The 23,382-nt window shown below is 59.9% G+C and overlaps 2 protein-coding genes across 5 annotated transcripts in view; both read right to left on the reverse strand.

Moving 5' to 3' along the window:
- Window positions 1-2,725: 2,725 nt before the first annotated feature.
- UQCR11 (ubiquinol-cytochrome c reductase, complex III subunit XI) lies at window positions 2,726-5,764 on the reverse strand. The gene is made up of 2 exons (XM_065875089.1): window positions 5,715-5,764; window positions 2,726-2,846 (listed from the first exon to the last, which is right to left on the reverse strand). Exons 1-2 carry the CDS (start codon window positions 5,762-5,764, stop codon window positions 2,726-2,728), a joined length of 171 nt encoding a protein of 56 aa, XP_065731161.1.
- A 6,889-nt stretch (window positions 5,765-12,653) lies between these two features.
- The window catches only part of TCF3 (transcription factor 3), a 34,105-nt gene continuing 23,376 nt past the window's right edge, over window positions 12,654-23,382 (reverse strand). Inside the window, exons 7-19 of one of the 4 annotated variants that reach the window (XM_065873106.1) lie at window positions 23,123-23,247; window positions 22,394-22,443; window positions 21,077-21,179; window positions 20,825-20,994; window positions 20,602-20,734; window positions 20,134-20,192; window positions 19,954-20,032; window positions 19,094-19,167; window positions 18,576-18,737; window positions 18,399-18,501; window positions 15,713-15,842; window positions 13,248-13,474; window positions 12,654-13,032 (exon numbers count right to left, since the gene is read on the reverse strand). In XM_065873106.1, the coding sequence (XP_065729178.1) occupies window positions 12,890-13,032; window positions 13,248-13,474; window positions 15,713-15,842; window positions 18,399-18,501; window positions 18,576-18,737; window positions 19,094-19,167; window positions 19,954-20,032; window positions 20,134-20,192; window positions 20,602-20,734; window positions 20,825-20,994; window positions 21,077-21,179; window positions 22,394-22,443; window positions 23,123-23,247 (1,558 nt within the window). In that variant the 3' untranslated portion in view covers window positions 12,654-12,889. Of the gene's footprint in view, window positions 13,033-13,247; window positions 13,475-15,313; window positions 15,550-15,712; window positions 15,843-18,398; window positions 18,502-18,575; window positions 18,738-19,093; window positions 19,168-19,953; window positions 20,033-20,133; window positions 20,193-20,601; window positions 20,735-20,824; window positions 20,995-21,076; window positions 21,180-22,393; window positions 22,444-23,122; window positions 23,253-23,382 lie in introns of all 4 variants that reach the window. The other 3 variants (XM_065873103.1, XM_065873105.1, XM_065873102.1) reach the window with 3 other exon arrangements.

Raw genomic sequence — 23,382 nt, forward strand, 5'->3', positions numbered from 1 at the left:
GGGATCGAACCCACACCCCCTGCATTGGAAGCACAGTCTTAACCACTGGACCACCAGGGAAGTCCCCCTTTATACAATATGTTTTTATGTAGTTTTTTTTTTTAATAAGTTTATTTATTTTTGGCTGCGTTGGGTCTTTGTTGCTTCGTGCGGGCTTTCTCTAGTTGCAGTGAGCAGGGGCTACTCTTTGTTGCGGTGCGTGGGCTTCTCATTGCGGTGTCTTCTCTTGTTGCAGAGCACGGGCTCTAGGCACGCAGGCTTCAGTAGTTGTGGCTCGCGGGCTCTAGAGCACAGGCTCAGTAGTTGTGGCGCATGGGCTTAGTTGCTCCGCGGCATGTGGGATCTTCCCGGACCAGGGCTCAAACCCGTGTCCCCTGCATTGGCAGGCGGATTCTTAACCACTGTGCCACCAGGGAAGCCCTCCATGTATCTTTTTGAATTAGTTTTCATCTTTTCCAGATATATGCCTAAGAGTGGAATCACTGTATCATATGGTAATTCTATTTTTAGTTTTTAAAGGAACCTCCAAACTGTTCTCCATAGTGTCTGCACCAGTTTACATTCCTACCAATTGGTATAGTGTTAGGAGGGTTCCCTTTTCTCCACACCCTCTCCAGCATTTGTTTGCAGACTTTTTAAAAATATTTATTTGGCTGCTTTGGGTCTTAGTTGTGGCACGCAGGATCTTTCGTTGCAGGCTTCTGGTTGGGGCACACAGGCTTAGTTGTCCCACAGCATGTGGGATCTTAGTTCCCCGAACTAAGATCGAACCTGCAACCCCTGCACTGCAAGGTGGATTCTTAACCACTGGACCACCAGGGAAATCCCTTATTTGTAGACTTTTTCATGATGCTTTGTGCTTTCCAAAGTGGCATGGCTTCCAGGAAATAAGCCATAGGTGTAAAATGTTTGTGCAGAAAAGTGTGTAGAACATGCCACTACTTGTGTTAAAATATACAAAGCTGCTGTGGACTGAAAGTGTCTCCCTGAAATGTATATGCTGACACCCTAACCCCCAGTGTGGCTGTATGTGGAGATGCCCCCCCCCAGAAACAATTAAGGTTAAATGAGGTCAGAAGGGTGTGGCCCTGGTCCCCTAGAATTAGCATGTCCTCAGAGTCCCTGGAGAGATCACTTGCTCACATCAAGGAGAGGCCACGTGAGGATGCAGTGAGAAGGGGGCTGTCTGCAGGCCAGGAGGCGGGCCCTCGCCAGGAACCAACCCTGCCAGAACTGAGCTCAGACTTCCAGCCTCCAGAACTGTGAGACGTTCATTCTGTAGCTTAAGCTGCCTGGCCTGTGTTTTGTTGTGGCAGCCCAAACAGACTAATAAAATAGCTCTTCTTCACAAATAGAACGTTTCTAGAATTTTCCAGAACTTGGCAGGAGTTGGAGGGAACTGCCTGTATGCAGTATATCCTCGTGTACCCGCTCATTTTTGTATCCCCGGTGATGGTTTAACACGTCTACAGGTTCTGATGTTCCTCCTTCAAGGCACAGAGCCTAATTCTCCTCCCGAATAAGGTGTGGAGCAGGAGATGGCCTGAGAGTCCTGAGTAGGTCATAAAAGGCACAGAGGCTCTTCCCTGCCTGCTCTCGGGCCGCTGTGTAGTAGAGAGGCTCAAGCAGCGTCTGGGAGGCCCACGTGGGGAGGAGCCATGTGAGGGGGCCTCCTGGAAGCCCCGACTCCCCACCCCACCCTGGTGCCACCCTTCATCATGCAGCCGATGCCACTACTGCAACCTCATGAGGGACCCTCAGCCAAGAACCCCCCAGACAGATCACTCCCAAATTCTCACTGAGAGATAATGAATGTGTGTCTTGAGCCCCTAGGTCAAGGGTAACTTTTTAAGGCAGCGATCGATAAAAACCCCGTGCAGATATTATCCACTAAACATCTGAAGTAATCAAACCATGTCTGCCAGCCGCTGGGAAACTGCAGATTTGCAGTTTTGGAGTTGAAAGGCTCCCCGGGTCATCTGGGCCCCTGGGCCTGCAGTCAACATAACCAAGCCCCAGCATGAGCACACGCAGGCCAGCAGGTTTCAGGGTGAGGTTTAATGCCATGTGTGTTCACACACCAAGGTTATTTCCACCAGCGTCGGAAACCTAACTCGCGCCGTGTATTTCCTCGAGGTCAATCCCAAGAGCCTGGGCCGTTCCAGATGCAGATGGAAGGGGGCAGCACCACCAGACACCTGGAGGGGGAATGAAGCAGGGTGAGCAGCAGAGGCTGAGCGCCCAGTAAGAGCACTGACGCCGCCGACAGGCTCTAACACCAGATCTGGCTGTGCCACTTAGGAGTCTGTGAAATGGGGATGCGTGTGCACTCTGGGCTGTCAGGTGGGCAGCACAGCGCCGGGCTCGTCAGTGCTCACAGCAGCCCGCCCAGGGAGGCCAGCCTCCACTTTCCTGTCTGTAAAATGGGGCATCCCTCCGCCCCACCCAGGGTGCAGGCTCAGCCTCCAGGACTGAGCCCCGAGGGGCAGCACCCACTCCCCAGCCCCACAAACCGAGGCTGCTGGCTGGCAGCTCTGCGCCACCAGGCAGGAGGCTAGTGCAGGGCTCCGCCCTCAGGCAGGGTTCTCCAGGTGTGCCCCCAACACCTGCCGGCCCAGCCCTGGACCTGCGGGGAACACTGCTCCTCTGCTGCTCAGGAATCCCGGGCTACACCAGCCGACAGCTGCTGAAACTTACCGGAGGGGTCCGAGGGTGATGGGTTTAATTAATCGTCCTTCTTGAACTTGCCGTTGATGTAGGGCACCCAGTCCAGAATCAGCCGCCAGTCAGTGGCCCACACCAGCCCCATGGCTCCCACGGTGCCCCACATGCCCACTGTGGGTAACCTGCAAGAACGGGGGTCAGGCCTCACCCTCCCGGTAGCGTGGCCGGATCCCCCCCCATCCCAAGCTGCCATTTATCAGGTGCCCACACCACCCCCACACACCTGGCCCTGCCCAGCTTTGTGGACACATCCTGCTGATGACCCCGAGGGCAGGCACCAGGCAGGTGACCCTAAGGCAACTCCATTCCCATCTGCTTTCATATTAGGATATGCATGGGGGGTTTTTTTTGTTTGTTTTTTTAGTAAATTTATTTATTTATTTTTGGCTGCACTGGGTCTTCGTTGCTGCACACGGGCTTCTCATCGCGGTGGCTTCTCGTTGCGGAGCACGGGCTGTGAGCGTGCGGGCTTCAGCAGTTGTATCACGTGGGCTCAGTAGTTGTGGCTCGCGGGCTCTAGAGCGCAGGCCCAGTAGTTGTGGCACACGGGCTTTGTTGCTCCGTGGCATGTGGGATCTTCCTGGACCAGGGCTCGAACCCGTGGTACCCTGCACTGGGAGGCAGACTCTTAACCACTGCGCCACCAGGGAAGTCCCTGATTAAGGTTTTATTTGAGGAATTCCACTAAAAAAAAAAAAAAAAGCCCAAGCTTGTAAAGCATAAGGATATCTAAACTTTGCAGGTAGGCACGTTAATGTGGTTTGCAGCAGCTCGATCCCTGAGACAGCCGATGGACTGAGGGAGGTGTGAGTTATCAGGGTCCCTGTCTCACAGATGAGACCAAGGCACAGAGAGGGCAAGCCATGCCCCCGAGACACACAGCCCACCGGGTGCAGAGCCGAGGCAGGGACTCCAAGACCACCACACTCCACATTTACGTCCATTGATGGGCAGGGTCCAGGACGGCCCCAACAGTCCCACCTCCTGGTGTTCACACCCCTGTACAGCCCCTCCCCTTGAGGTCGGCAGGATCCAGCCACTCGCCTCTGATGAATCAAATATGAGAGATGACGGGCTGTCACTTCTTTCGTTTTGGTTTGGTTTTCTTTGGCCGCACCACATGGCTTACGGGATCTTAGTTACCCGACCAGGGATTGAACCCAGGCCCCGGAAGTGAAGGCGCCGAGTCCTAACCACTGGACCACGAGGGAATGTCACTTCTGAGATGGACTTTTAGAGACTGGCTCCGTCAGGGCATGCTCGTTTGCTCTTACCCTCTCTGCGGGGAGCCAGCTGCTAGTTTGTGAGCTGCCCTGTAGAGGGGCCCCTGTGGCAGAGGATTGAGGGTGGCCCCCTGCTGCAACCACAGGTGTGACCTGGAAACACATCCTCCAGTAAAGCCTTCAGATGAGACACTGAGCAGGGGACTCAGCTGTGTTCCAATTCCTGACCCATAGTAACTGATAATGAATGTCTGCAAAGCTGCTGCATTTGGTGGGCTCTTTGTTATGCAGCGACAGAGAACTCTCACAGGCTCCATCGCTGGTCTGTGCAGGGGCAGAATTTGTGCATGGGTGCCCACTTCACCGGATCGCCATAACCTATGGGCCTGGGGTGTTGGGGTGGAGAGATGGAAGCAGCAACACCCTCTCCCCAACCTGCCTCACCAACGACACCCCCTGCTCCCTGGGGAGACCCTGGGGAGAGGCCCGTACAACTCAACTTTGCGCCTTGGTGGGGTCCCGGGTTATTGCTGCTTTTGGAACAGGCTCTGGGGCAGGTGTCACGAACAGAGAGGGAATCTTTCCTCTCACTGCCCAACAGCTTTGAGGGGTGTTGAGGTCAGAGGAGCCTGCCCTCAGGGAGGCCTCCACCGCCCGCCCCCCCTCCCCCGCCCCGCCCCGCCCCTCAATCATCCTGGCCACTCCCCTTGGGGCCCGGTGGAGCTCACAGAGAGGGAGGTGGCCACACACCTGACCTCCACGGGGCACCGAAGGTGATGATGCTGCTGACAGTCCCTCGTGGGACTTCGTTACACCTTCACCACCTCTCCTCCCCCTCCTCACAGGAAGACGCCCGGAGGAGCTGAGTGCAGAGTACCCAGCTGGTGAGCGCGGATGCTCCGAGACTGAAACCCCACAACTCCACAGTGTCTCCTGGGGGAGAGTCCCGCTTCCTGGCCTCAGGAAGCCAGTGTGGGTGGGACAGGACTGCACCCACCCCCTTTATTACTTTACATCAACCCCATGCCATGGAGCACATCGGTTTAATTTTTTTCTGGTCCACGACCTAGAGCGTCAGCAAGGAAAGTTCCGTTTATCGCTGTGTCTCCGGCACCCGGCTCAGTGGTAGGTGCGAGCACACATCAGTTGCTCAGTGGGTGCTGCTGCCGACTGAACGAAACCCTGGATGAGGGGGTCGCTGCTCTGACCACGCGCAGATGGGGACGGACCGACAGCGCCCGGAGGCTCGAGCCGCCCGCGGTAGGGGCTGCAGGGGCCGCTGGCGGTCCCACCCGACGCCAGGGACGGACTTTCGTCCTGAGCCTGGGTCGCCCCAGCTGTAAAGCGCCACTGTCACTGTCCACCCGAAGGTCCCTGCCGGGGCTCAGGGACACGACTGCGGAGTACAGGCCCGCTGTTTCTCAGCGCCTCACGTCGTGTGCTCCCCAATCCCGGCTGCCACGTGGGGTCACCCCCATCCCACCCGCCTCCCACGGGGGTCAGTCAAGGACAGGCGCAGCCCTCGGCTTCACAACAACGTCAAACAAAAGCAAAGCCAGGAGCGCACAGGGTCAGTTTCCAGCCCCAGGAGCTGAGCCGGGGATGCTGGGCGCGGTCTGGGTGGGCACCATCGCGGCCCCCAGGCAAAGCGCCTCAGGATCGGGGGCCAGCCACTCGCGGGGCAGACCGCGCCGCCGCTCTGTGCCTCAGTTTCCCCATTTGGGACCTGGGAGGACAAGGGGTCCGGGGCGGTAGACGCATCCTCACCAGTTTCTGGCCAGCTGGCGGTAGCGCGGGCCCACGAACCGTTCCAACATAGCGGCGCCGTCTCAGCTCAGGGTGACCCTGGCCCCGGCGGCTCGGGCGCACTGCGCAGGCGCGGCCCCCTCAGCGCGCAGGCCCGCAGGGAGGCCCCGCCCCGCCGTGCCCGGCCCAGCCCAGCCCAGGCGGGCTGACCGCGCGAGATCCGGGGACCGCCGCCGCTGCGCGCGCAGACTCGGAAAATATTTGCACTCACTTCCGGGGAGGGTCTGAAGAACGCAGACTAGAGTGGGCGGGCCCAGGAGGCGGGGCTTTCTGACCACGTGACGTGAGTACGCGGGGTCTGCGTCTCCGCTCCGGCGGTCAGAGTGGCCCCAAGCTGCGCAACGTCCAGCGACTGAGTGTGGCCCGCGACATTTGACTGGTGAGTTTGTGTCCTTATTACGTGCCAGAACTTTATTTACAGTTAAAGAAACAGGCCAAACGGAAGGGTTAAACCCAGAGTCGCACAGAGGGGAAGGGTGGGATTTGAACTCCCTTTTGGAGGAATTAGGCGTTGTCACTGGACTCGCTGTGTGTGGGACCTTGGCCAGATGACAGCGCTTCCCCGAGCCTCGGTTTGCTGGCATTTTGTTGTCTTGTTGCTCAGAGGCTCGGTGGCAAATTGTTTGCACGTTTCGATTGGGAGTGATTCCTCATTCCGGCAGCAGAGGGAGGCCTGGTTCCTCGCGCTGTCAACATTCAGGATGCCACCTGTTAGGTGATGGACCCAGGACAGGTGGGTTCTCCTCCCTCGGCTTTCCGCCGCCCCAGGCTCGCTCGGGCTCGCCTTCTCCTTTCACCGCCTCCGGGGCCCCAGCGTCGAATGCAGGCTTGGAGATGCGGACTGGACACCGTGGGGTTTGTCTGCCCAGCCCAGCCCATCCCATCCTGCTGGGATCGGCCCCTCGGCACCCTCCAAGACTGCGGTTCCCAGAGGGCTGCAGGTTCTCACCTAGCCCTGGCTTCCGACCATGGGGTTGGTTGGAGACCATGGTCTGGGCAGGAGGGGTGCTCGTTGCTATTGAGTTGGACATTGTTTCTCCGCTTTTCCAGTTGCCCTGGGATTTTTGAGCTTGGGATCAGAGAGGACCTGAATTAAGTCTCTGTCCTCGATGGAAACTTAAAAAGTGGGATGTAGGGGCCACCCTGGAGATTGTAGAATCTGAGACAGAGATTAGAAATCATGAGACAGAGAACAGACCTGCGTGAAAAGATGAGCAGAGGTGGGCATAGAGGCCTTGGGGCTGCAGGTCCTGGATCCAGCAGTTTCTGAAGCTCTGCCGCATTGTTCCTTCTGCTTAATGCATTTCAGCTCACGAGGCAGAATGCTTTTCATTTCAAGTGATAAACGAAGAACAAAAACTGGCTTAAGAGAACAGAAGGAAGTTCTGTGGCATGTTAGATGGCTTCAGGCACAGCTGCATCCAGGAGTCTAGCAATATCATTATGAATCTTCTATCTCTCAGCTCTTCTTTCCTCTGTGTTGCCCTTACTCTGTGGTGAACTCTGAGCAGAGGCACCCAGAAACTCTTGGTTGACATTACAGCAACCCTTGCAGGAAGATGGCACCTCTTTCCCAATAATCACAGAAAATGCCCCTAAGCTGGTTCTCATTCGCGTGCTGTGGAAACAGGGCAGAGTTGGCCCCTCTCATATGAGGATGTGGGCTGAAATTGGAGGAGAATCCCCAAAAGAGAATACCAGGATTCTGTGACCAGAAGAGATGGTGGATAAGCAAGAACGGTTGGCCCCCCTCGCACCCTGCTGGCCCTCTGCCCTGGCCTCCTGGGTTCCACACAGGATCCCTATCTGGCCCTCAGGAAACGGAAGGACTTTTTCTTGTTTTCATCAATGTGAAATTCACATAACATACAATTAACCATTGTAAAGTGTAGAATTCAGTGGTCTTTAGTACATTCACAAGGTTGTGCGACCACCACCTCCATCTAATTCCAGAACATTCCATCACCCCAATAGAAGCCCCGTCCTCATCAGCAGTCACCCCACCCTCCACCCCCTTCCCAGCCCTTGACAACCAGGAATTCAACTCTCTGTCTATTCATCTGCTTGTTCTGGACGTTTCCCATCAATGGAATCACACCCTGTGTGTCCTTCTGTGTCTGGCTTCTCTCACTGAGCATCGTGTTCTCAAGGTCCATCCACACTGTAGCGAGTGTCAGGGCTTCACCCCTTTTCATGGCTGAGTGATGTTCCCCTGTGTGGAGGGACCACATGGTGTTTATCCGTTCATCTGCTGGATTCTTTTCTTTTACAATTTTTACAACTTTACTGATGTATACTTGACCTACAAAAATGCACGTATTTAAAACATACAACTTGGTATTTTGACATATGTGCACACCCGTGAAACCATCACGCTGTGGAGATAATGAACACCTCCCCCTCGTCCCCTGGAAGTTTCCTCCTGCCCCTTTGGGACCCCACCCACTCCCCCCTCCAGCCCCTACAACCACGCTACTGTGAATTAGTCTGCATTTTCTAGACTTTTCTACCGAGAATCATAGAGTATATTCTCTTTGGTGTCTGGCTTTGTCCACGCAGCGTAGCTATTTCGAATCATCCGAGCCGTTGTTTCTGTCAGAGTTTCATTCTTTCTGCTGCTGAGTCGTGGACCATGGCGTGGGTGGACCCTTGTGTTTACCCACTGACCTGTTGAAGGACATTTGGGTGGTTTCCACGTCTTGGCGATGGGAAAGGGATCTGCAATGAGCAGTTGCATCCAGGTCTTTGTGTGGACGTGTGTCTTTGTGTCTCTTGGGTGGATGACTGGGGTGGACTGGCTGCTGGCTGACTTGTAGGGGAGGCTTATGTTTAACTGTAGAAGAAACTGCCAAACGCTTTTATTATTGTTGAGGTGTAATTGATGTGTAACATGTTAGTTTCAGGTGCACCGCCAAAGTCTTTTCCAAAGTCCTTGTATCCGTTTGTGTTCCCACCAGCGAGGTATGAAGAGTCCCTGTTGCGTTTGGATGTTTTGCCGTTTTAAAAAAGGGCACAGATGCTATTAATTTCCCGTGGCTGCGTGACAAATGACCAAAAGCTGGGTGGCTTAAAGCAACAGGGGTTTATCCTCTTCCAGTTCTGGAGACCATATGTCTGAGATCAAGGTGTCACAGGGCTGTGGTCCCTCCGGAGGCTCCAAGGGAGGGTCCTTTCTGCCTCTTCCAGCTTCTGGCCCCTGCCACCCCGCCCCCACCCCACCCCGGCATCCCTTGGCTTGTGGCTGCATCCCTCCAGCCTGTTGTCACGTGGCTTCTTCGTCTGTGTCTCTTGTCTTCTGTCTCTTATAAGGACACTTGTCATTGATTTGGCGGTCACCCTAATCCAGGATGATCTTGAGATCCTTAACTTGATTACATCTGCAAAGACCCTTTTTCAAAATAGGGTGCCCTTCACAGGTCAGGACGTGGGCCTTTCTTTTGTGGTTCCCATCACCCTGGTGCAGCCCGGCACCATCTGTCTCAGTCAGGCATGTCCCTTCCCTCCCTGGCCTGTGGGTGTCGGGGCTGTTCCAGGACGGGGCTCTGCGCGTTCTCTGTCAGCCCTGGAGGGCCCGGTGGGCATCCAGCAGATGGGGAGCCGCAGGCTTTGAAAGGCTTGGACTCAGGAACACACCTGCGACATCACTGGCACTGTCAAGTCACACACACGTCCACCGCCCCAGTTTCCCTGTGCCCAACCCCCTGCCACCAGATTTCTCTGACCTGAGTCAAGCAGATGCTCCTTCAAGAAATTTTCATGGAGCCAACCCCTGCTGGGGCAGAGAAGCGACGCCTCCCCGGATAAGGATTTTGGCACCTTTAAGATATTTTTAGACACCTGTACACCTGTATTGAGATATAATCCACACACCATACAATTCACCCATTCAATGTGCATCAGTCATTCAGTGGGTTTTGGTGTATTGCATTATTTATTTTAAAATATTTATTTATTTGTTTTATTTGGCCGCGCCAGGTCTTAGTTGAGGCATGCAGGATCTAGTTCGCTAACCAGGGATAGAACCTGGGCCCCCTGCATTGGGATCCAATAAAGATGTTAAAATAAATACATACATACTAACTCAGGGAGTGGCCTTCCGCCAGGAGCCAGTCAGCTTCCACATCCCGGGAGCCCTTATTCCAAGTGCAGGTCCCTGGCTTTGCCCGAGGAACTTTGCTTCTAGAACAAACAATCACCGTGGCCACCTTTCCCAGTGTCTGCGGCCTTGCTCACCACCCCATCAAACCCCGATTGAGGGCTGAACTGTGTCCTCCCCAAGAGGACATGTTCAAGTCTTGACCGCCCCCCACCCCTGCTACAGCCTGTGAACGGGACCTTATTTGGAAATAATGTCTTTGCAGATGTGATTGGTTAAGATGACGTCATGCTAGAGATTTTGCAGCCCTAAGGCAATGACAGGTGTGTGTGTAGGAGGGACACCTGGACACAAGACACACAGGGAGAGGCCACCTGAAGATGGAGGTGGAGATCAGGGTGATGCGGCTGCAAACCGAGGCACACCTGAGGCCCCCAGAAGCTCGAAGAGGCGGGAAGGACTCTCCGGGGCGGGGGGGGGGGGGGGGGGGGGGGGTCAGGAGGGAACGCGGCCCTACCACACCTGGACCTGGGACATTAGGCCTGCAGAATGTGTGAGAACAGATTCCTGTGGTTTCCAAGCCCCCTGCCCGCCCGCCGAGCTGTTTTAGCTGTCCAGATGTGCAGTGAGGATAAGTCCACAACACCCCGGGCCATCCTTGGTGGGATGTACTCAGGCCACCTAGTGAGCCCCTACGCCGACACCGACACCGGGGGCACCACCTTCCCAACCCCTCTTTTCATCTGTAAGCACACAGCAGCTGAAAGATCCAGGGACAGCAGAGTATTGTCATAAAATGTCACATTTATTGCTACAGTGCTGTTATGTACAGGTCTCCAAATCGACTTTAGAGGATCGTTATTAAAAATCCCAAAGAATTCAGCCAGCTGTGTTGACACTTATATAAAATTATTCTACTTAAAAAACTTTTTTTTGTTGTTTTTAAAAAAATCAGTTATCCTGAGGCACTCAGAGCACAATTTTCCCTGTAATTGTGGTTCTTCCCCTCCCCCAAGGCTACTTTTTCCCGTGCTGGGTTAATCTCATTATATATATATAAAATATATAAAACTTAAATTATATATGTAATACACAGTTCAAAAGCTTGTGGGCCTCGGGGGGGCCGCAGAGGCTTCTCAGCCCCTGCCCATCTGGGTCTGTGGGTTAGGCCCGAGGCAGAGGGAAACTGAGGCAGGTTCCCCAAAGAGAGACAAGACCCACAGACCAGGGGAGTCACCAAGGAGAGTCCCCTGATCGGTCTTAGGGGCAGACCCCAGGGGATACCAGGGACCTGGAGGTGGCCCCGGCCCCAAGCTGGGATGTCCCGCTCTTGCTGGCCTTGGGGTTCCCTCAAGCTTCCCGTGGGGCACCCGGCCCCCGGCCGTGGGGAATTCCAGTCTTGACGAGTCAGGCCGCCCCGGTGCTCGGGGAGTGAGGGGGTTTTGGGGGAGACACCTGGGATGCTGGTAGGGTGGGGTGCACGCAGCCAGCCTAGGGGTACGTAAGGCCTCTCTGCAGGGGGTAGAGGGCAGGTGAGACCCCAGCAGGCCTGACCCCACACCCAGGTGACACGTAAGGTGACCAACCGCCCTGGACTTTGTTTAAACCTGGGACAGCCCAGGCCGAGTGGGTTCCCCTGAATACACGGGAGAGAGGGCTACTTGGGGAGGCCTGGGAGCTGGCGCCCAGGGCCTGAGAGCAGCTCAGCCTCCTGGTTTGCAGTGGGGCGTCAACCCTGACAGACACACAGCCTGGGGGCCTTTCTGGGCAGGGGGATCCTGTAACTTCCCCAGTCCACACCAGGAAGGCCACTCGGGGAGCAGGGGGTTTCTGTGCCAGAGTTCAGAGAATGAAGAACGGGGTGTTTAGGGAGGCCCCCCAGCACCACGCTCAGCAACACAGGCCGCGGGCCCAGGAATGCTGGTCCTCACAAAGTCCCGTCTGAGAGAGGCCCCAGGACTTGGAGGGATGTGGGGCTGGCAGGCCGCAGGCAGGGGCCTGGGGGACCCGAGCTGCTTGCGGGCAGGAACCTCGGCTGTGTGACAGGGGAGCGTCCCTGCCTCCTTGGAGGTGCCCCAGCAGGGTGTCCCCCTTCCTGAGGGAGGGGAGCAGATCTGGCAGGGGAGGCCCCCACCAAGCAAGGGCCCACCTGCTACTTCGCAGGGAGCAAAACCACAAGAGCAAGCCCCCCCACACTAGAACCTGAACTGGACAGCACCTGCCACCCCTGCTCCAGTGGCTCCTGGGGCGGGGGCACCTCAAGTTTACACGGGGTCTTTTTAAAGTTTTTTGGCCACGCCACGTGGCACGAGGGATCTTAGCTCCCCGACCAGGGATTGAAGCCCTACCCCCTGCATTGGGAGCGTGGAGTCTTAACCACTGGACCACCAGGGAAGTCCTGGGGTCTTTTTAATACAACTTTTAATAACCTTGTTGATCATGAAATGCAATGCTCATTTCTAGAAACAGCAGCAAAAATAGCAAGACACACGAGACTTTTATACAAAAAAATTTGTTGCTTAGAAAACATACGCAAAAAAAGCTAAAAAAAAAGAGACCAAAGGCTTCATTCTTACTAATTTTCTTCTACATTAAAAAAAAAAAAAAAAAACTCTCATAACTAAGTTTCCTTTTATTTTCCTTAAAAAAAAAAAAAAAAAACCTCTCAGGCGTAGGCACAAGTTGCTGGTTGGTGGCTGCCGACCAAACTGGCTCCGCACAGCATTTCCCTCCTGTGAACGGTATGTTTGAGTCTTCACGTTTTATACTTAAGGCATTCATTTTCTTGTCTGACAACATGTATATACCAAAAACAAAAACAATGCTCCTTGCCGCCCAGGCCTGGGCAGCAGGGCCCAGACGCAGTTTCAGGATCCATCAGGCCAGAGGCCTGGCGGTGGTGTTGCCTCCGGAGCGCCCAGGGCGATGTTGGCTGTTGGCTCAAGGCTGACCACGGGCTGCGTGGGGTGGGGACCAGGCGCCTGGCGTGACTGTCCCAGGTTAGACCAAGGTGGGGTCACTCGTCTGGGCGGCGTTCCTGTCACATGTGCCCGGCAGGGTTGTGGGCCTCGCCCAGGCCTGGGTGGGCGGCCGACAGCACCATCTGGGCATCTCCGACCACGCTGGACACCTTCTCCTCTTCTCGGCGCTTCAAGCAGGCCGCTTTGGGGTTCAGGTTACGCTCTGGGGGGAGGGGGAGAGCACTGTGGGAGAGGGTCCCCGGGGGAGGAAGAACTGGGGGGGGGGCCCGCACGGCTGCTCCATCTCTCGACCTGTCCCCGTCCCCGAGAAGGCCATTTGGGCCGGGGATCTACAGAGCTGGATGAGCGTCGGGGGGCGCCGGTGGCTCAGGTCCCCGGTGGGCAGGAGGGCGGGGCGGGGCCGGCCCGGGCGCCTACCTCGCACCTGCTGCTCCAGGCCCAGGATGACCTGCACGGCCTGCTGCAGGATGAGCAGCTTGGTCTGCGCCTTGTCCGACTTGAGGTGCAGCTGGCACATGCGCCCCAGCTCCCGGAAGGCCTCGTTAATGTCCCGCACGCGCACCCGCTCCCGCGCGTTATTGGCCATGCGCCTCTCCCGGTCCCTCAGGTCTTTCTCCTCCAGGGACAGCACCTCCTCCGTACTGCTGGGTCACAGCACCGGGGCCCCGTTAGTCCTGAGCGGGGGTCGTGGGGAGGGCACCCGCTGGCTGCGAGTGCGCATGCCGTGTGCCTGGCAGGAGGTGGGGCCTTGACCCCCACCCGCGCATGTGCATGGAGCTGGGCGCAGCCCTTGCCCCCGCCCGCTCGCCGTGCCCAGGACTGGCCAGGAAACAGGGAGGCCCCATGCCCCCCACCCCCAGGATGACGACCTTCCCCGTTCAGAGCAGCTGCTTGCTGGGTGAAGGAGAGCTAGGCCTGGGGCTCCCAGAGCTCAGGACACTGAGTCCACAGAAGCAAACCAGCTCACAGCCTGCAGACCCCTCATGCCTGGGCGCCACAGGACTGCACCTGCCCCACGTTGGACCCTGGCTGCCTGAGAGCTGGGCCTGGAGTGGCCGCCCTGAGCCCTGCCTGGAGGACCCTGAGGCCTGGCACTTGTGCTGTAACCGCTGGGCGGCGGGGCACAGTGTTGAGTCCCCCCAACGAGTCTGGAACAGGGGCTCAGAGAGCTGACCACGGGGTCCACACCCCAGCTCAGGCCCCCCAGGGGCGCAGCGTGGGGCTCTGCACGAGCAACCTCTCCATCTGCCTGTTTCCCTGGGAGCCCGTCCTGCCCGCCCACCCTGCCCTCGGGCCTGAGCGACCCCCGCGGGTGGCGGCGGCGGCCGGAGCTCAGGACAAGCGTGCAGACCAAACTGACAGACAGGCCTCGGGGCCCCTTTCTTCCCTCAAGTCCCGATGGGGGCCGTGAGGAAGGAAAGGCCCGGGTCGCAGCCCTGCCGTTTCAGCGCTCGGGCGCAAGTGCGAGGTAAGGAGGGCAGCCGGTGGGAATGAGGAGGTGGGCGGCCAGGGTGGGGGAGCACGGGGGGGCAGAGAGCAGAGAGGCGGGCGGACGCGGCGTGACGCCCATGCCGCCGTGGGGACGCGGAAACCCCAGAGCTCAGGGGACAGTGGGCGGCAGGCCAGGGCCCTAGCTCCGGTCCAAGCGACAGCGCTGCAGGAGAGAAAGGGTTAATGGGGCAGCGGGGGTGGGGTGGGGGTCGTTAAGGAATCAGCTGGAGGGAGTCACACAGCCTCCCTGACCCTCACTCAGCCTTGGGGATGGGGGGTGAACCCCACCTGCAGGTGGGGACCGATGGGCTCAGGCGCCCCACGAAGTGTCTGCTCAGAGCTAGAGCGACAGTGACATTCTCTGGGAGCCAGGGGACACGAGTCCCTGCCAGCCGGGCTCTGGGCTTCCTCAGAAGGAAGGGCTGGGCAGGTGGAGTCTTTGGGGTCTGAGGAGACAGTTCTGTGCCAAAGTGCCCAGGGCTACAGGGCTAGGGATCGAGAGTCTGTTCCTCTCACTTGAGGGGACAACGGGATGGGACTTCCCTGGCGGTCCAGTGGTTAACACTTCCCCCGCTTCTACTGCAGGGGGTGCGGGTTCAATCCCTGGTTGGGGAACTAGGATCCCGCCTGCCAACGCAGCACGGTCAAAAAAACCCACTGGAGACGGCAATGGGGCCTGGCTAGGCAGAGGGCCCACGGTCAGGAGGGACATGGTCACTGAGGAGGGAACGGCCACTGCAGAGGATGGTCACTGGGGGGATAGTCACAGCAGGGAAATGGAAAATGGTCGCTGAAGGGGGGCTGGTCACTGTAGGAGGCGGAAAGTCAGCAGGAGGAGGTCACTGCAGGGGTGATGTCACTGCAGGGAAAAGGTCACAGGGCAAGGGAAGAAGGTCACAGCGGGGGATGTCACGCAGGGGAGGTGGGCTCCAAGAAGGGAGGAGGGGAGAGCGAGGGCAGCAGTGGGGGAGGGGAGCGGCGCCCCCACTGACCTCGCACCTGCTGCTCCAGGTTCAGGATGACCGACACGGCCTGGTGCAGGATGAGCAGTTTGGTCTGGGGCTTCTCACTGTTGAGGTGCAGCTGGCACATGCGCCCCAGCTCCTTAAAAGCCTCATTGATGTCTCGGACCCGCAGCCGCTCCCGCGCGTTATTGGCCACCCGGCGCTCCTTCTCCCGCTCAGCCTTCTGCTCTGGGGGGAGAAGGTCGTCCTCGTCCTCGTCCGGGCTACGGGGCCAGGGGCCAGAGGGAGACAGTGAGGCAGGGCCGGGCAAGGGCCTGCCGCGGCCTCGGGAGCCGGCGCCCCGAGGGGCCCCCGTGCGCACGCGCAGCCGGCGCCCTAAGGGGGCGCGCGTGCGCAGCCGGCCTGTGGGGGTGGGGGGGGCGGCACCTGGTCCGGGTGCGCGGAGCCTTGAGGTCCTTCTTCTCGTCCTCGGCGGTGTCGGCCGCCACGTTCTCTCCGTCCTCCTGCTCCTCCCGCTTGATGTCGCCAGGCCCTGGGGCGGCGCCGCGCCCGAGATCTGCAACGGGCCGGAGTCAGGGGCCTCCGTGCGCAACGGCAAGCCACCCAGAAGCCCACCGAGAGCGGGACACCGGCCTCACGCCACACGCGGGCACCCGTTCCAGACCCCACGGACCGAAAGGCCTTCAGAAGAAAGTGCGCCGAAATGTCGTGGCCACTCAGGGGCGGAAAACTGTTTCCTAAAACGCTAAGGAGCTGTCCTCAAAAGAAACAGAAATCGATAAACTTGAATATATCAAAATTGAGAACTTCTCATCACCAAGAAAATAAGCGGCTGCGCCACTGGACAGAAGACGCCGTCACGTACAAGCCAACAAAGGGCAGGTCCCCACGATCCCAAAGAACTGTACAAGTCAGTACGGACGTGATGGAGAAGCCCGAGGGGAGCAGGGAGGGCCCCCGGGAGCCTGCAATCTGTGTCATCGCTTCAGGAAATGCTGAAATGCTGCGGGTCTGAGTATCGCTTATGGGTGTGACCGCTTTGGAAAACACTTTTTCCGCCTTATCTGGAAAAGGCAGGCACGTGTGTGCCCAGCAACCCTCCAACCCAGAATCACACCCTCCACCAGGAGACACGCTCGGAAGGTTCGGAAAAGCGCCCACGCGTGGGCCCAGGTTGGGGTGGGACCTAGTGTCCCGTGAGGCCAGGGCTGGTCCTTGCATGGCAGCTGAGCAAGCAGTCGGGTGGGAAAGCCACCCAGTAGGACAATGACCCACAAAACCCCCAGGCCACATAAAGAGACCCGTGGCCGAGGGCACACAGCTGCTTGAAACCACCATGTGGCCGCGGGACTGGCCTGGGCTCTCCCGCAGCTGAACCGCAGGACGCGGGCAGTGATTAAAAGACCAGCTTGGGGGCTCCCTCAGAACTGCTGCCACCAGGCCGGGGCGTCCTGGGCCCTGTGGGGGCTGAGCGTCATCCCTGCCCCTGTAACAGCCAAAGATGTCCCCAGACGCCACCCAGGCGTGCAGTGACAAAATCTGGACACCCAGTCAAGAGTCAGGCTGGTTCTGGGGCTGCAGGGTCCTCAGGCGGGCCTGAGGGTGTGTGGTGGGTTCAGGGGGGCCTTGCGGTCAAATGCGCGCAGCACGTGGCACAGCGCATTTTTCACCAGGTAGATGGGGGCGGGGTGGGTGGAGTCCTGGATCCTCCCCAGGCCTGGGTCTCACCGGCTGTTGCAGGGTCAGCATTAACCGACCCTGGGACGGAACCCTGTGACACCCAGGGCCCCAAACCCCAGTGGGCATGCGCAAGCCTGCCCGTTACCCCCTTCTATGGCTAACCTCGTGCCAAGTGACTTTGCCCCTCTCACTACTGCTGATTTCTCTGCTTCCCCGGACAGTTAACCACCCAGAACTCCACCAACGCCGCCCCACTTGCCCTGATGGGGCCCTCAACTCAGCATCCAACGTAGTGCACCCTCCTCCAGGCCCCTCAGTGCCCGCCCCCCCGATCTGCCCGGGACCCTGCCCCGCCGCCTAAGACACTGCCCCACCTGGGACCTGCCCAGGCTCCCCACCATCAACTCCACTGTGTGCCAAGGACCCTGAGACCCCACCTACAGACCGGAACCGTACCTCATCCTCCACATCTGCAAATCCTTCAAAGCACCTGGAAATCGCCCACCTCTGCCCCTCTTCGGCCCCTCACAGGCCAGTCCACAGCATCCACCCACACCATTCCTCCTGGACAAGCAGTCCCCTCTGCCCTGTTTCCCACTTCCAACCCAAGCCCCCCACCCAGTCTGTCCTTCCAGCAGCAGCCACCAGAGGACGTCTATGAGCACCTGAGCAAGGCCTCGCCCCTCTTCTACCGACAGCCCTCCAGGGCCCCCACCTCCCTGGGGTAAAAGCCCAAGTCCTCCCCAAGGCCCTGCACAACCTGCCCCATCCCCTACCCCGTCCCTTCCCTCCTCCCTCTCTCCCCCTCCCTCACTCTGCTCCAGACACACGGGCCTCCTTGCTGTTCCTCCAACACACAAGGCACAGCTCTGCCCGAGGGCCTTTGCACGTGTGCACCCCTCCCCCCCACACACACAACTTTCTCCCCAGCACTCATCCTGACATGCTTCCTTCACCTTCCAGTTTCCGCACAAGTCACCCCCTTTCTCTGCCTGATCTGTTTTGTTCCCTGGTGCCGAGAAAAGTGCCAGACACACAATGGACACTAAACATATGCCTTTTGGGACTCTCCCGATTGACCAGGTGAATAGAGAGAGAGGTAGCAACCCACCCCGGAAGCAGCAGGGCCCCTCCCAACCCCTGTGGGATCCTGGCACCAAGCCAGGTAGGGCTTTGGTGATGTGGCAGGGGGCATCTCCCCCTCTCCGCACCAGTGCCCAGTTACCCTGGACCTCAAGTTTCCTCAACTGGAGATGCGGATCGACAGTCCCGGGCCCACAGGCCGTCGGGAAGGTTGGCGGGTGGCTCTCAGTCCCCGCTTTCCGGAGGAGGAATGCGGCTCCAAGGAGGAGTGACACCTACTGGCGGGCCCACGGCATGGGCCACCCTGGGGTGCAGCCACCTCTGCACAGGGGACGCAACAGGGACTTACCGCTGTAGGAGTCAGGCGGCCGGGAGAGGTCGGGGAGGGCCACGTGGTTGTGCACGAGGCCGCCACTGCTGGAGAGGCCGTCCTCCGAGTGGCTGCCGCCCACCTGTGGACGAGGGGGGTTATCAGTGCTGGCCTGGCCCCAGCCGACGCCCCGGCCTGCCCTCGCCCAGCACTCACCAGGCCAGCATGCCGCCCGCCCAGTGGCATGACAGCGCCAGCAAAGCCTGAGGCCAGCGGCCCGTGGCCAGGCAGCAGTCCGTGCACGTCCCCTGCTGTGCCCACGGCGTGGCTGCGGAGGACGTGGATGGCCTCGTCCAGGTGGTCCTCCATCTTGCTCTGCTGTGGGGTGGACAGGGGTGAGGGGCCTGGGCCGCCGGGACCCCATACAGCTGCCAACAGCATAGCTGCCCGTCACGGGCCATAGGCCACGGCCACAGCTTTGGCCACCCACCAGCTTTGGACCCTATTCCCAACAAATTAGCTGAGAAGTTTAACCTGGTCAAGGGGCACCTGTCCTGTCGCACATTCTGCTGTTTCCATGACACCTGAGACCTCTTACAGGATGTGGCTCTGTGGCCATGGCAGACATGCGAAGCCACCCCCCACCCCAAACGGGTGTCCCTGTGTGTTCACAAGCACCTCTGCTCCCTGCGCTCCCACGAGGGTGCACCCTGCCCAGCCCCCAGGACACTCACCAGGCCGTGGAGACCCCCATCGTAGCTGGGCGATAAGGCACCGGGGGCTCCTGCTCGAGGCCACTGTGACGTCCCTGGAAGGGGCAGATGCGCGTGAGTGGGGGCTGGGGGGGGGGGTCGGTGCAGCCTGACCCAGGGAAGGAGAAAGGCTGGGCTGGGAGTCTGCGGCTGTGATGCCCAGACTGGCCACACAGGAGCTCCCACGCCCACAGGGCAGTCTAAGGGACCCACGTCTGAATCTCAGCCCAGCTGGCCCGACAGCTCTGCCAGGCTGGGGTGTGAACCCAGTGGGCAGGTCACATCTTTGAGCCTCAGTTTCTCCAACTGCAAAACCCACAGGGCAGGCGGCCCCTTCCAGTCCCGCCCCACCGGAGCCCCAGAGGCACCGTGCAGGCCTGTGTGCCCTCTGGAGACCGTGGCCCTCACTTCTCCATGGCCCCTCGCTGAGCCCTGGGTGCACCCTCTTAGGGACAGGGGACCCGGCCCCCTTGGCAAAGCCAAACATGAGGCACACAGTAGGTGCCTAACAGCTTCTGGGGTGAATTAATGCCAACATGCCCACGTCCTGGAGTCCAGGCAGGAGCCTCGGGCCGGCTGCTCTGCTTCTTGGGCATCCCAGGCCCCCCCGCTGGATCCCACGTGCCCCTAACGCTCACAACATGTGGCCTGCCGCGTCGCGCCTCCTGACCTTTGCCTCTGCTGTGACCTAGGAGCATTGGCTTGGAAGCCCCCCATCCTCTAGGGAGCCCTCCCCGACGGCCATGGGAACGTGAGCTCTGAGGCATGTGGTCTGTCCAGCTCCCCGCCCACCCGGGGCTAGTCAGCAGACCCAGTCCCCTCCCCCAGCATGCTGCACAGACCTGCCAGGCCCTGTGGGGAGCCCACGGGGGTGGAGGGGCTGGATGAGAAGTTATTGCTTGACTGGTCTGGGGAGTAGATCTGTGACGGGGACAGGGAGAGAGAAAGGGCCACCACGTGGCTGGTCAGGAGTCAGCCTCCTGGGTCACCGACCCAGCCACCCACCACGTGCCGAGTCTCACCGAGGCCAGCGCCTTCCCAAGGGCGTCCCCAGAGCTGCCGGCCGTGGTTCCACGGGAGCCTGTGGGTGGAGAGAGGTGAGGTCCAGCCTCTGGGATGCAGCAGCCCCAGCACCTGGGCCGGGCTTGCTCGCCCCGGCTGACGGGGAGCTCCCTTCTGCACGCAGCTGCCTGCACGGATGCCGCAGCCTGGCCCTGGGCAGCCCCGGTCTCAGTTGGGTGTCTCCTGACGCCTCACCACGTGCCTCCACAGTGCTCTGGGGACAGGCAGGCTGCGGGGCTCAGGGTGAGCAGCCCCCTTGCTGCGCCTCAGTTTCCCCAAATGAACAGTGGGACCTACTCATCGAGGAACCACTTTGAAACGTCTGAGGGGGCCCGAGGAGCCCGAGCCAGGCAAGGGGGATGCGGTTAATGATGATACCCAGGGCTGGATCCTGAGCCCACCGGATGTGTGGGGTGAGGGGGCCGTACCCAGGAGGCTGTCGGCCCCGCTGACGGGGGGTGTGTGGCTGGAGACGCTGCTGTAGGCACCCGTGGGGGCCGAGGAAAAGGTGGACACAGCCGGGAGCCCGCCGTTCACCTCTGCTCCGTGCAGCTGGTAGCCCTGTGTGCAGGGGACAGGGTAGGAGGGGTCAGACGGGGCACTGCCCACACACCTCCCCCGCCCCGGCCACGGCCACCCCACGGGGCCTACCATGCGCTCGTGCTGGTGCAGGCCGCCAAACCCACCGCTGCCACTGCCGCCCACGGAGCTGCCGCCACCTGCCGGGAGGGGCAGGGGGGATGAGCCCCCGCCCAGCATGGGCCCGAAGCCCACCTGGCCTGGGGGGCTCCAGAGCTCGGCCGAGGGGTGCAGGCTGCCGTCTGCGGAGAGGGGAATGGTGAGGTGGGCGGGCAGAGGGAGCCCGGGCCCCGCCCCAGGCAACCCAGGCGAGCCCTCAAGTACCTGCCACGTAGAAGGAGGCAGGGTAGGTGCCGCTGGGGGTCTTGGTGGGTGGGTAGGCGGTGGTGTCCCTGCTGTAATCATCACCTGAGCTGGGTGGGTACACCTGTGCTGGGCCAGCGGGCATGGTGAGGCAGGAGGGGCCGGGCGGGGTGGGGACCGGCCAGCCCCCGCCTCGCAGCTCCCCCTGCTGGGTCTCCCCCTCCACCTGGAGGGCTATCTACCCCACCGCCCACTTCCCTGTGCTTCTCCAAACCTTCCCTCTAAAACCGCACCTCGGCCCCGCGTCTGAGGCTCTGCTCGTGTTACCACCTCTCTCTGCTGTTCCTCCTTCACCCCCACCTGCTGCCCTCCCCACAGTCCCAGCCTTGCGCCTGAGGCCTCTGTAGACTGGACCCCCAGCCCAGACTGCCTTTTCCCTCCTTAATCCAGTAAACTCCTATTGATCCAGCAGAGCCCAGCTGTGCCGCCCCCAGCACTGGAACCTGCCTTAACCCCAGCCCTGATCACACAAGACCTGGGGGCCTCAGAGGCAGGGTCCTGGGTGAATATTCTGCCCCAGCTGCCCCAGAGCAGTAAGACAACAAAGGCTTTCAAGGATCAGCGCCGACCCTGATCGCCTGGGCACTGCAGGAAAGTGCTGGGGTCAACTGGCTACGTCTGCCCCGGCACTGGAGCAGAAAGCGGGGTTCAAGTGCCGAGAGATGGTAGGACAAAGTGGGCTCGGGGGCCTCTCAGCTCTGATGTTCCAGGACGTGACATCACGAGCTGAGTCTTAAAACAGCCTCTGGGCCTACAGCCTGGTACGGGCCAGATCAGCCTCCGGGGCTCAGCACAGAAAGCAAGCAGAGAGGGTGGTGGCCGACCCGGGGAGCCCAGCAAATTGCCTTTTCTCCCAACGTGATTAAGTCTCGGGAGCACGTGCTGGGAGCCACTAACGGCTCAGCACCATCTGCTGGGCCTGGCAGCCCGCCAGCCACCAGGCATGGGGTGAGGACAGAGGGCAGCTCCAAGCAGGGCGGATGGGGTAGGAAACCCTCTAACTGGCCGCCAGGATGCCCACCCACTCCCGCTTCCAGGACCCCGTTCACACCCTTTCTGAGGCGCCTCAGCCAGAGGAAACCACCTTCTCTTAAAGCAGGAGGGACCCAGGCTAGACCCAAGGAAGGACTTCCCGACCACCTCAGGGCTGGGGCCTCAGGGAAGAAGTCCAGCTGAGCCCATGGGGCTTTCATCAGACCCCACGCAGGGCCGGCCCACCCTCGGGAGGGGGTCACGAGAGGCACCCGGCCTGTGGGGCCCGTTTGTCCCACAACTCACCGAGGATGGGAGACCCGGCGGCACTTTCCGGACCTTCTTGGGCTGCGTGTCTGTTGGGACAAGAGGAGTGAGCACCCCCGGCCAGGCTCCCGCCCTCACCACTGGGGCCCTTCCCGCTTGGACACTCCTGTCACTAGGGGGCGGGAGACAGTCCCACCCTGCAGCTCGGAGAAGAGACCCCCAAGCTCCCCTACTAAGAGAATGACTTAAACCAGTCTCAGGCCCATGTGGCGAACTCAGGGGGCGGGTGTGTGCCGGGAGCCGGGTCGCAGGGTTCATGGACACGGGAGCCGGTGCCTGCTCTGCGAGCCCCAGCTCCTGGCAGTCGCCCGGTCGCCGAGTCCTGGACCTGCAAGCTCCCCCTCGCCGAAACTGCTAAGCCCCAGCCCTGGCTTGGGCGCCTCCACGGTTGCCAGGTGCCGCTGGCCTTCCGGCTCCAGTGCGGCCCGGACGGGAAGCTGGGGTCCCGGTCCCACTCGCTGTGGGCCTGCGTTGGCACCTGTGTACTTCTGGGTGGGTGACTTTAGCATCACTAAATCAAAGCAACCTCGCTAAACGAAGCGTCTTTCGACAGAACCGCACGGTGCGCAGGGTGTGTATGGCTGGGGAAGCGACCAAGGGCTGTGGAACCCTCGCCGCGCCAATTCAGCGCTGCCCGACCTCACAGGACGCGACTGCCAGGACCCACAGGGACCGCCGTCCCTGCCGCCCCGCCACCGCCCCACTCACCCAGGCCGCCATCCGCAGCTCTCCGCCGAGGGTGACCGGAGTAGGAGTAATAGTGGGACCCGCCTTTGACGCCCGAGGGGGACAGCGGCCCCGGGCTGCTGAGGGCCAGCTCGCTGGGCAGGAAGCTGGCCTGAGGGAGGGGGAGGGTTAGCAGCCGGTCCCCTGCCCAGCCCCCAGGCCATTCTGGTTTAAAACAACAAAGGCAAGAGTGAGGGCCCAGGCCAATGGCAGGGTCCTGGGATGACAGTGACCTGGGGCAT

This window comes from Phocoena phocoena, chromosome 3 (genome assembly GCF_963924675.1).
Source record: "Phocoena phocoena chromosome 3, mPhoPho1.1, whole genome shotgun sequence".
NCBI lineage: Eukaryota > Metazoa > Chordata > Mammalia > Artiodactyla > Phocoenidae > Phocoena > Phocoena phocoena.

What these genes read in the sequence shown, in the direction of transcription:
- UQCR11 (XM_065875089.1), bottom strand. Translation starts at nt 5,764, where the DNA reads ATGTTGGAACGGTTCGTGGGCCCGCGCTACCGCCAGCTGGCCAGAAAC. An exon ending in CGCCAGCTGGCCAGAAACTG is followed by an intron (nt 2,847 to 5,714) that starts GTGAGGATGCGT and finishes CCGTTCTTGCAG; the next exon opens with GTTACCCACAGTGGGCATGT.